At 41.9% G+C, this 12,143-nt stretch overlaps 1 protein-coding gene across 1 annotated transcript in view; it reads left to right on the forward strand.

The window, feature by feature from the left end:
* GTDC1 (glycosyltransferase-like domain containing 1) overlaps positions 1 to 12,073 on the forward strand; it is a 133,791-nt gene extending 121,718 nt beyond the window's left edge. Inside the window, exons 8-10 of the mRNA XM_009891699.1 lie at positions 2,824 to 2,894; positions 3,614 to 3,705; positions 11,387 to 12,073. Of these exons, the coding sequence (XP_009890001.1) occupies positions 2,824 to 2,894; positions 3,614 to 3,688 (146 nt within the window). The 3' untranslated portion in view covers positions 3,689 to 3,705; positions 11,387 to 12,073. The remainder of the gene's footprint in view (positions 1 to 2,823; positions 2,895 to 3,613; positions 3,706 to 11,386) is intronic.
* Positions 12,074 to 12,143: the final 70 nt, after the last annotated feature.

A 12,143-nucleotide genomic window follows, 5' to 3' on the forward strand; every position in this document is an offset into this window, starting at 1 on the left:
ATTTTTTTTCAATAGTTTATTCATGATGTTCATTATTATGAGCTGTTAAGACTATGAGAATTTCATTTTTTAAATGTCTTATGGAATGTATCACTTTCTTAGATCTTGTAGACATGCTGTGGAAACCATAACATAAAATATGAGTTACTTACAATAACTAATTTTAATCCCATCTGCTAAGTATGACAACATTAGCATTTCCACTTAATTAAAAACACCCTTAAAGCAGCAATGTTTTAATCACTCCATTTTATTTACTCTCCTCCGGTGTCACTTATAATTGTAACTTTTTATTTTTTAATAATGAGGGATTTTTTTTTTCTCTGTGCATCACACAAAAAAGTGCTGTCGATAATTAGCAGTCTTCTGTTATTACTAGACTCAGGTGTCACAACTGTGTCTCATCCTCATTACAGTAAAAAATTTCACCTATCAGATTCATTATTGCTAGATAATGCGACTGAGAGCCTTAGCAGGCCCTCCAGAAAAGTAATTCAGCCAAGCAAAATTATCAGCTAATTATATTTAGAATCAAAAGCCCAACAACTATTTGCAGATAAATTGTATGAATTGAAGTGAATAGATCTGAATATTAAGATTCATAGATTTAGCAGATGATTTGTTAATTGGAATAAAAAGGTCATTTACTAGCCATTTTAACAATAGATCAATCGGAACTCTATTTATTATTTAACTACCAGCGCTTAAGGATTGAAATGAAAATAATTGTATTTTTGTTATGATATGATACTTTTCCGGCAAAAGGGCAGAAACGGGTGGAAGTCGCGCAGCTCCCGGGTCCGTCTGCGGGCTGGAGCCCGCGTCCGTGCCAGGGATGCTTTGCGGGGTCCCGTTGGGGCTGTAGGGCTGGGCGGCTGCAGGGTGTCGGGTCTGCAGCAGGACATGGGGCCGCGGGAGGGACCGGTCAGAAAATGCCCGTCCGCTTCGGTGCGGAAAGGTAGAAAACGAGTATGCAAATAAGATCGTTTGCAAATGCAAGAATGCCAAATTTTAACTTGTAGCCGGCAAATTGCGGAGGCATTAAAGTCGGATTTTACTAATTCATGATCCCGATAGAGGTTTTTTGTAAGGGGAAATCGCATACTCAGATGATGACTCAGATTGCATCTTGGCCTGCAGTTTTGTTTTAGGGAGCTGTTCTCCTTTTTTTTTTTTTCCCCATGCAGACGATATGATTAAAAAGCAAATATTTTAACATAACTTAGTGATCTGAGCTATTACTGAAATGTCCACAGTTTCACTCTTTTTTTTTTTTTTTTCCTCCTAGATTAAAGAAAACTTTAAAAATCTATTTGCTTTGACATATGACACAATATTTAAGAACTGAAATCATCAATTAAATCACACATCAGAAACATTTCCCTTTGGTAAAAAATATAGTGCTAGACGATGTACACTTTGAAATTGTTGTTAATGTTTAAAATGCAATCTGAAGTGCATATGTTATTTAAAAAAAACACCATAAATTACAAATTTTAAAAGTTTATGAAAAAAAACCTAGCAATCATTGCTTAGCAAAAGCATGTGCAGAGAAATGTGTATCTTTGGGGTTTGTGGATATGCATAGTTTTCTAGCATGAAAGCTGAATATGTTATTCTTTATTTTATTTTTTTTTTCCCCCTGTTTAAAAATGAGTAGATCTAAAGGAAACACAGTTCCTTCTGGGTGCCTGTAATAACGTACCAAACCCGATATGCACATGAAGGGAGTGAAAGCCCTTTGGATTGTCACTGAAAATAGAAAAGGTGAACGTTGACAGGATTTCAGATATTTTTTTCTGGGGACTGAGGGAAACTGAAGTTAAAAATAAAGCTCTCGTATGGTCAACATGTTGGAGGAAATTCAAAGACTCTCATAAAATAAACATATTTTAAGAAGTGTTTTGAATTTCACTGTGTAATTTCTGGCCAACAGAAATTACAGTTGTATCTTTGGAGGGACGTTATGTCAGATCAATGGTCATTATGCAAAAAGAAAAAAAAACACAACCCAAAAAGTGAAAACTTGCTGCCTTAATCCATTCAGTTGTTAAAACGCAAACACGAAGAGGAGAGCTTTTCTGCAGATTCGCTACTGGGAAACTTTGCGCCACTGTGTCGCAATTATAAAATATTTGGGTTTGATGTTACAGGAGATATGTAAATTGTTCCTTGAAAAAAGAAAACCCCAAGTACAAAGCATCGCACACTTTGGCAAAGGAATCTCCTCAGTAGTTATTAAGAAATGCAACCCTTTATGTCCTGAAAAATAAAGGAAATTATCTGAAGAGTGTGCATAAGCTAAAATATCCCAGCCTGAAGCATGCTGCAAGTTGTTCCTAGGCTATATTTAACTGTAACCTTTGGAGTCTTAAAGCCGAAGGAGAATATCTGTTCTGCCAGGTAATGCCGATTGAGCGCATCCGTACGGATCCGGATAGCCAAAGGCGCGCGCGGATGCCCTCGTTTTTTCCGCAGCGTTATTAAGAAAAGCCGTCCATACTTCACCATGTTGTTACATGTGTCTGTCTGCTGATTATAAAATGTGTTAAACAGTATTTAAAAAACAAAAAAATGCAGAGCTGCGCTTTGATTTATTCAGCGAACAAAACATATGCTCGCTGTTCTGTTCTATGTAATTCATATGATCAATAAAATTTTCTTGAAAAAGAGCAACTTTGGCATTTAGGAGGATTATGCAGCCGAAGAAAAAAAAAAAAATGTTTCGCTCTTGCTATACGTAGTCAACCTCAACGTTCTTCCAGCAAAATAAGTTTTTTTGGCTCGCTAACGTCTGTTTTTGTGTATTTATTATTTCTTCAGGGTGGAAGCTGTGCATTGCGGCTGTTATCCGCTGTGTCCCAAAGCCTTGGTGTACCCCGAGATATTTCCAGGTAGCTGCTTTTGCTGCACATTCTTGTTGCTGAAACGTAATAACGTGCTTCGTGCTAAAGTACAAAGTTCCGAGAATAAACTTGAGCAAAAGCAATTGTTTATTTGGCAAGCCGACATGTTAGTGTTAAGGAAAATTTTATGTGTTTTAATACATTAGACGAAGTTTATATTTGCCATCTGTTCTTTTAAGATAACACAAAAGCAAGTTTTGAAATAGCATTCTTCATTGTTAGCATACACAACCCATAATGATAGATTTTTGTTAAAAGGTCAGTGATGCTGCAATGGTTTGCAGATTTTTTTCTGATACACAGAAAAAAAAAAAAGGAGAAAAAAAAAAAAACGAGGCCTGAAAATCACACCAAATTATTTAAACAATTTAATACTTAATAGTATGCAACTGCGGTACAGGATACACACTAATGTAGTACCAGTTCTTTGAAAAATCTCATCACTAAATGTATCACATATGCATTGTGTTACATTAGAATAATGTATTTTAATCACCCAAAGGAGATGTCTAAACAGCACAACTACACAGTCTTATTTAGCATTAAACATCCTTGTGAGCTGAGGTAACCTTATAAAATCATGCTTAAATAATGTAAAACACGAGGCGGCACAGAGCAATATGCATTTTTAATTAGTAAAGTGACTAATATCGAGTGTGTGCTTTGAGGTTTTTGTTTCATTAAAAATGTATCTGTTTTTCCTGCAGCTGAATATCTGTATTCTACACCTGAACAGCTTTTTAAAAGGCTTCAGAATTTCTGCAAGAGACCAGATATTGTAAGGAAACATCTCTATAAGGTAGTTGTTCGGAATAGTTTTACATGATATAATGCCATATTGAAGTACAAAGGAAAAAAACCCTTAAAAAAACAACATTTAATTAACATACTAATGTTTAAAGGAAACATGCTAGGGAGGGATATTAGTCGTTACACTAACAAGGATTAATTAAACTGGATGCCAGTTGTATTAACCTAGGTCTTATGAAATACGTGCACTTAATGCATGCTACATGCTTTTTTTTAATTTATTGTTTTCTAAAATGACTGTCCTTTACATTTGGACCCAAGAGGCTTATAAAAATGAACCTGGATTAATGCAACTCATTAGTTTAAAAGGAAAATAAAAGAAAGATCCTACAATTATACTAATGAGGATAAGCCTACCTTCCTATCCTAATTTAATCTTCGGTCCTTAAAAAAATGCAGATGACAGGTATCAGGTAAGATTTCTCTGCCTTTTGGAATTATTTGAATTGGTTTTGCAGTAATGATTATTTTAACCCTTTGCTTTTTAAGGTATGTCGAACATAGAAAAAGTTTATCGGAAGCATAATTCACTGCTATTTATCACGTCCTATTCTTTGCCGTTATTTCTGTAGAGAAAGCCCAGTTTCAGTGGCAGACCCTCCCTTCGAGTTTGGATCGAGTGTTCAATGCTGAACTGACTTCCACTTTTTTAAGGGGTGTATTTATACTGCTAGGAGTCGCAATTTTTTCTTATTTTTTTCTTTTTTTTTTAATTAATTACGCGATTGTAGATGAAGCGCTGAATTTTAAATCATTCCAGTGAAGAGCTATTATTACACGATACTGCTTTTAGGAAAAGAACTGCTGTTTTCTGCACGCTGACGTGTAGACTTGGAGCGTTTTCCGACTTTTACAGCGCCGGCTGTGCCGTGGGCAGGTTGGATGCGCGTTACCCCTGCCCGCCAAAGGTCTTCCAGGTTGTATAAAAACCTGAATTCAGCTGAAAAAAATCCTTAAAAGCTTGGGAACGTATAGAAATACTCATGTTACCCGTGCAAAATGTGGTCTTTTTTAACGTTCCCTGGCTGCCTCCGTCCAGGCACGCCGTTAATGAGCAAGTCAAGTAATCGCCTTCTTAATTTGGAGGCTCACGCTGCCGGCAGACCTAACCTCATCTCTCCACCTTCCTCCCTCTGGGGACCGGGACGTGTTTGGTCTTGCTGTGTGTCGTCTGCCTCTCTACCCCCTTTTCCCGCACACGTGGAGCGGGAGGAGCCGAGGGCTTAGCCCACGCCTGACTCTTTTTTTTTTTTTTTGTGACCTAAAAATAGACATTTGGATAATGACACATCAAAGATGATGTCGTGTATGCAGGAAACAGTTAAGTTTCGGGGGTGGGGGTGGGGGGGGAAGGAAAAAAAAAAAAAAAGGAGAGAACCAAAAATGCAATTTAACACCCAATTTCAAGCTCATTATCTTTCATTGTCTATTAACTTGGCGATGGTTCAGAAGGTAGCTCATAATAGTTTAAAATGCTGACTGAACACTTCCAGTGTTCAGCGTTACTTCTTGAGTCAATAGTATCGTACGGTTATACATGGTGTCTTCAAAGGGAAAACAGTCCTTAAACGTTTACCTTGACATTTCCCAATGCTTCAAGCTCAGCTCATGGTTGTGTTCACGTGGATCTTCTCACTCCGGGTGGATCCCCGTCTACTAAACAGAGCCAAGACCCACTAAAAATGGGAATAACGCAAGAGCGAATACTGATATAAAATAATACGGGTTTAAAAGGTTCGCACGAGCCCCGTAAGGAAAATACTAATCTTCTTTTATTAAAAAAAAATCCCTTGGGATGATTCGCAGGGTGACGCTGAAGGTGTTTCTCCTACACCTCATACATGGGCAGTATTAACAGCGCAGCCCCGTCCCGACCTTCTCACTGTCTGCAACAGGTAACAACTGAGCTGGATGGGGAATCGCTTTAAAATGAGTAAAGCAGAGCCTAATCCCGAACCTGTGAGCACCAGAGGAAAGATCCCTGTTGTCTTTAATAGGCTTTGGATCAGCTCGGAGAATACTTAGAGTTGTCTTTTTGTACCCACACCCACGTACGCCGAGTCTTCCTTTCACAGTGAAACTATCCCCAAAGCCTCCCAGAAGAGCGCGAACGTGGATCTGTGTGCTGTTGACGTAACTGCAGTTGGAACGATGCTGCTTTTTAGGGAGCCGGAGAGAGGGAAATTGTGACGGTTACGCAGCACTTCCACTGCGTTTTCACTTTTCTGAGATCGGTATAATATTATGTATAATATAGTAGGCTGGAGAAGGGACCCCGGCACAGTCAGGCATACTAACGAGCGGTTTTTCTTTCGGAAACCTTCCTGCCACGCTCCCTGCCTGAAGTTCGTAAAGTAACTGCGAAGTCTTGAAAGTAAAAATGCTTTAAAAGCAAACAGTGCTTTTCTCTGCTGGTTGGGGATTACGCTTCGTAGATCGGGAAGTCATCATCATCAGAAGTACCTTGGCTTATCCTTTGACGCATTGTTGGGGTTTTATGACGAAGGATGTCCATAATAATTAGACGGCGGTCTAATTAAGCAGGCGGTTTATTCCTTCAGTTGTCCTCAGCGCTTGCGCTGACAAAGTTAGGGGCGAAAAGGGGAGACCCGGCAGCAGGGCGGTCAGGTTAGGGAGCGGGAGGCAGCGAATATCCCCGTGAAAATGCACAGACCGAGACGTTACGCTGCGATAGCGTCACTCGACAGAGCAGATTCATGCTGGCAGACTTTTTTAAAGTGTCCGTAGTGTAAGCACCTATGGAAACCTTTCCAAATGATGTATCGCTCCCCCTGAGTATTCTCACAGTGCCCAAGGATCGTTTGCATTTCGACATTCCCTTCCAGACAGTTATTGCCACAAGATTGAGATGAGTGGAAAGACAAACCTCATTTTTTATCGATTATTTGTTGTGTTCCCGTTTTACGGAATCAAACATTGCTCTCTGGTTCTGGGTGTTTGAGCTTGCCAAAGTAAAAGCCAGAATGAAGTGAGCACCAACAACGGGGCATCCGTCGGAGTACACCATAGGACCTGTGACCGTTTGCAAGCTCCCTATCTAACAGATTTAAAATTAAATATATATATATATATATATAAATAGGAAAAAGCATTTGTTTCTGCATTATTTTCTTAAAGTTTACCTTTCAGTTCCCTCACTTCAGTTTCTTAATTTAAAACAGCATGTATAAAGAGTATACAGTGGAAAGGGACAAGAAGAGTTGCCAAAAGCCAGGCATGGAAGGAGCTGACAACTTTAAATAATCTCTCCCAGCCCTCCCAGCTGAATGAGTGCTGGTTGACATGCTGTCAGCTTCAGTTCCTACAGAAAAAAAAAAAATCCTACTCTCACTCGTGCTTGTTTAACGGAGAAAAGAATTTGGCCCACTTTCTGACATTCATCTTCTCATTTCCATCACACTACAGAAGCTCACCTGCCTATGAAAAGACACATGGCGTGATTTTTTTTTTTTCTTTCTTACACCACTGTAGAAGGAAGCCTGCTGAATTCAAAGGGATTAAACTGCTGTAAAATCAAATTAAGATCCCAGTTAGACCGTAGACATCTGAATTGTTTCCAGTCTCAGGATTTGGCTGTGTAGGGCAGTTCGAACAAAACTTTCTTTTTTCTTTGTTCCTCCTCTTTTTTTGCTGTGATTTGAGGCAAAGCAGTATCTTTGGTATTTCAGGTAGACATGTAGAAGGGAAAAACGCTTCTGCTCCAGCTTTAATATTTAGGCACAGCTAAGAAAGCAGCAGGAGGATTTCTCAGCCTAAGAATACGGGGCGCTGGAGACATGAGGATGTAGGGGAGCCCCATGCTAGATGTCCCATCAGCCATTCAGCCCTGTTGCAAGGAGCAGGAGTCGTTCCTAGTTCTTGTATACGCCATGTAAGAGTCAGGGATGATGCCTCTGCCGTTATCCTTACCCGCTGCCCAGCAAAACTTCACCAAAAATTTGTTTTTCCGTAAGGATGCTGACTGCCACTCGGGACGAGCACACCATGCGTTTAATACCGTAGTGGTGAGCATCAGATATTTGGGAGAAGGCTGACACAGGTAGAAACAGGATATTAAAAGTCTTTTCTTGGTCTTTTAGAGATTGGGCCTAACCCTGGACTTGAAAATTTTATCATCTTCCATCATCTTCTTGCAGTATTAAGTATTGTCATGAGGATAATAGTTCTCCATTTGACATTCAGGCCCTTGGAAACCCCTGGTGTTGTCTTTCATGGCCTCCTATAGCAAAGCAGTTCATCGTATGTTTACAGACGGCGTTAAAAGCGTTTCCTTCAGTTGGCGCAGGGTTTCCCCACCTTCAGTTGCATTGAGTGTCTTGTTCTGGAGTTGTTTGCCTGGAAAAGCAGAAGCTCCCCATCCATCTTTTTTCCTACCATTCATTATTTTATAAACATTGGTCACACACGTAGAGTATCCCGGTCTTTTCAGTCTCTCCTTGTGAACGTTATTCTGTGTTTATACTCTTCTCTCCCATCATTCAAGCCATTTTGACGCTTGAGAGCTGTTTTTCCGCTGGTGCGATCATTGCTTTACAGAGTATTCTAGGCCACGCCACCAGTTTATGCGATGTGTTGTACTCTGATAATTTTCAACCTGTTCCTTACGGAGCCAACCATACCGTTTACTTTTTAATGGTGAATGTATATTGAGCAGATGTTTGCTTACAGTCTTCTCCAGATCTTTTGTCCTGAGCTGATGAAGTTAATTTAGAGCTTTATAGGGTACGCAAACAGTACCAATGTTTCCATCCATCCTGCTGGCTTTCCATTCAACAGCAGAACATGTTTGAAGAAGGCATTGTATTGAATTTGTGCTTCGACCTGGTCAGCGTTAGGTGCGGGGTAGTAGGAGGTTGGAAGCACGAGTGGGAAACTTGGATTTGCCTCTTGAGATGCGTGGTTTCCAGTGAGCGGAATTTAAAATGGTTTCAGCGATGGTCTGGATCTGCTTCTCAGAGCTTGTATGGGAAAGTTATAGCAGCCTGGGAACTCTGGAGCGCAGCATGGTGTGTCTGTAGTGTCCCATCTCTGTGTCAGTGCTTAGGCATGGGATCCTAAGGAAAACGTGTATAACGTAAGAATTTCTTATGTGAAAGAAAACTTTGGTTACTTATTTAGAAGATAGAGTCATAGAGTAATTAAGGAAGGTACCTCTGGAAGTCATCTGGTTGGCCTTTGCTCAAAGCAGGGCCAGCTTCGAAGTAGGATCAAACTTCAAAGTTGGATTAAGTTGCTCAGAGTCGCATCCAGGTTAGACTGAAGTCTTGACATGTTTCATTCCCATATGTACGGCCGATATAGGTGAAATCCAGCTAGCTTGGGAAGTTTGCACAGGTGAGAAGGTCTGCTGGATTGTGGGATACAATTTAAGCATTTTGGGTCAACCTTAGGTGTTCAAGCAGCGTGTAGATCTGGAAGCAGCTGTGGTAGAGTGAGGTCTGCTAGCTAACGTGGATCCTCACCGTGGAAAAAATGAGCTAGCAGGTATGCTGTTGAACTTGCCTGCTAGGTCATTCTGGGATCCAGCCACGCATTTATAGACGTATATAGACATATAAGTACAGATATACATATATGTATGTATGTGTCCTGCATCCGAACTTCTCCCAGGGCTTGCCTTGCTCTTGTCTCTCTGAGGTACAGAATCCCAGAATCCCAGACTGGTGGGGGTTGGAAGGGCCCTCTGGAGCTCCCCCAGTGCCACCCCCTGCCAGAGTAGGGGCACCTCCAGCAGTGGCACAGGACGGCGTCCAGGCGGGTTTGGGATGGCTCCAGAGGGGGAGACTCCCCCACCTCTCTGGGCAGCCTGTGCCACTGCTCTGCCGCCCTCACAGCAGAGAAGGCCCTCCTCAGGGTGAGATGGAACTGCCTATGGTCAAGTTTGTGCCTGTTCCCTCTTGTCCTGTCACTGGGCACCACTGGAAACAGACTGTTCCCACCCCCCTGGCACCCTCCCTTGAAGTGTTTATAAGCATTGATAAGATCCCCCCTCAGTCTCTTTTCTCCAGACTAAAACGCCCCACGTCCCTCAGCCTTTCGAGAACATATCTAGGAGATTTCACCTCTCTGAAGATGTTGGTCTCTAGCTCGTAGCAGTTGGCTGTGCCTGTAGAGCAGGAAGAGAGCGTTCGTTAAGAGAGCAGTTACGTGCGCATCTTTCAGCATAAACACCAGGACTTTGAACTTTTTATTATAACAATGTTAGGCAGCTTCCGATTTAGTTTCAGAAAGCAAATGAGAACTGGCAGATGAACCGCAGCTGCTGCAAAATGGTAGACGGAAAAATGGGTCAAAGGAAATATGATGGACTTGGAAAGAAAAGTTGCAAAAAGTGTGAAAACTTTTTTTTTTTTTAAAAAAAAGTGTGTTCAAATTACCTTGAGAAAGAAAACCTGGAACTGTTTTCCTAATGTAGTTGGTCAGTGTGTTCTGGACCATCCTATCCAAGGTACCCGCCAGTGTATCTTGCATAGATTCGCATCCAACGTTTGCTGTTTAAAGTCATTTTTGTTTAAAGACAGAAAGAATGAAACGAGTTTTAACAGACCGATAGAAGAAACTGCAGAACCGGACCAGTTTGTTCAGGGAAATACTGTTACTCTACTGGGGAGCATTATATATCTCTGACTAGGGCCTCGCAGTGTGCCCACGTCGTGGAAACCAGTGCTGTCTTCTGATGGTGGTTTCCAAAGGAGCGTGGAGTTCCAAAACTGACCCCATACAAATTAGCCCTGTAAATCACTCTGCTGTCTTGCCTGCCAAATCTCAGGTTTTGTGCTGAATAATAGTCTCTAATTTTTCATTTTGTTAAGGTAACTTTTTAAAAAGTGCATAAAATGTATGCCAAATTAGTAGTGTCTGCTTGAACTCCAGCTGTCCCGGAACAGGTCTGAATGGATGAACGGTCCTCATTAGGCTCTAGAGGTTAACTCTGAAGTCTAATGATGGCAGAGTAGATACTAATTACTTCAGCTCCGATCTTAGAACACAAGAGACAGAAAAAGTTTATTTTATCGTCAAGAATATTGTACTGGTACTGACACCTTATTATTGTGCTTGTTCTTCATGGGGAGATCTTGCTTTATGTGAAAACTTTGCTTCTCTTGATGATTTTCTCTCTGCGTATTTAGGAAGTGTTGATTGAATTCCTTGAAAAAATGAATGCCCAGCGCTTCGCAGAGTTATCACCCCCCAAAAAAAAAGAGTTTAATTTATTCTCTCCAAGGTTATTCTAAAATAAGGCCCAGAAGCCAGCCCGATGATGGCCAAGCAGGAGAATTACGCCCTCGCTCCTGCCGGTTCTCGGTTCCGCCGTGTCTGAGGGTGAGCGGGGCAGGTCGTTCCCCATGGGTGTTCAGTCCTTGGCGTGTCCACCGAGACCACCTGTAAAGCAGACGGACCTTTGACGGTGCTCACCCAGGAGCAAACACCCTGGGGCTGCCAACCGGCTTACCTATCTTAATAAATAAATAAATAAATAAATAAACGCCGAATTCACCCCGTTTCCAAATAACGCTGCAGAAGCATTCTCCGTCCTGAAGCCGTCGCGGAGTGTTTTGGCTGCGCTCCTTCCCGCGCGAGCGAGGTCCCTCGCGCGTGCCGGCATCTCAGGCGGCTTCGCGCGCTTCTCTCCTCTTACTTCTTCGTAGGGCGAGACGGACGGCTTCTCTTGGGCAGCGCTCGGCGGCAAATTCAGGTCCCTGCTCGCAGCAGAACCGAGGGAAGATTTGTGACAGATGGGGCTAAGTCACAAACTTGCAGCCTCAGGCGGAATTGTGGAAGTTTCCAGAGTGTGCCCATATTTACCTGATCAGAGAGAAAAGAAAATCTGCAGAGGAAGCCGAGCCTGGCTGCTTGTCATAGCTGACACAGAGCCATCTGCCACAAACCTGTGGCGGCTTCAGATCTCCAATCCCTGCCACCACCCCAGCTCAAATTAAATACAGATTCTTAGAGACGTTATGATGGTTACACATGTCCTCGGCATCACATGCAGGAGACTGTTCAAAAAAAAATATGTGGCCTGTTGTATAACCGCACTCATGTATCCCATATGTGGTGCCACATTGAATTTCCGGTTGAATCTGTTTTTATCCTTTGTACTGGATGACATGGTGCCTGAATTCTTTCTTTTCGCCGCCACGATGGCAGCCAAGCTGCAGCTTCAAACGCTCGCACTTGGCTGAGTTTCTACCTAGGTTGCCAGGTTATCATTGGAGCCTTATTGTGTCCTCAAAGGGCCACAGGGCCTGAAAGGAGGATCCGAACGCCGCCGGACTAATTGGGCAGCCATCTCTGGCTTGTTGGGAGGCAAAGGGCTGCTTTAGCACTTTTCTCCTCCTTTTTTTTTTTTTTTTTTTTTTTTTTTTTTTAAAATTTATGACTCTCTTCCCCGGGGGGTTTTAA

This window comes from Charadrius vociferus, unplaced genomic scaffold, assembly GCF_000708025.1.
Source record: "Charadrius vociferus isolate BGI_N301 unplaced genomic scaffold, ASM70802v2 scaffold109, whole genome shotgun sequence".
In the NCBI taxonomy this organism is placed as follows: Eukaryota; Metazoa; Chordata; class Aves; order Charadriiformes; family Charadriidae; genus Charadrius; species Charadrius vociferus.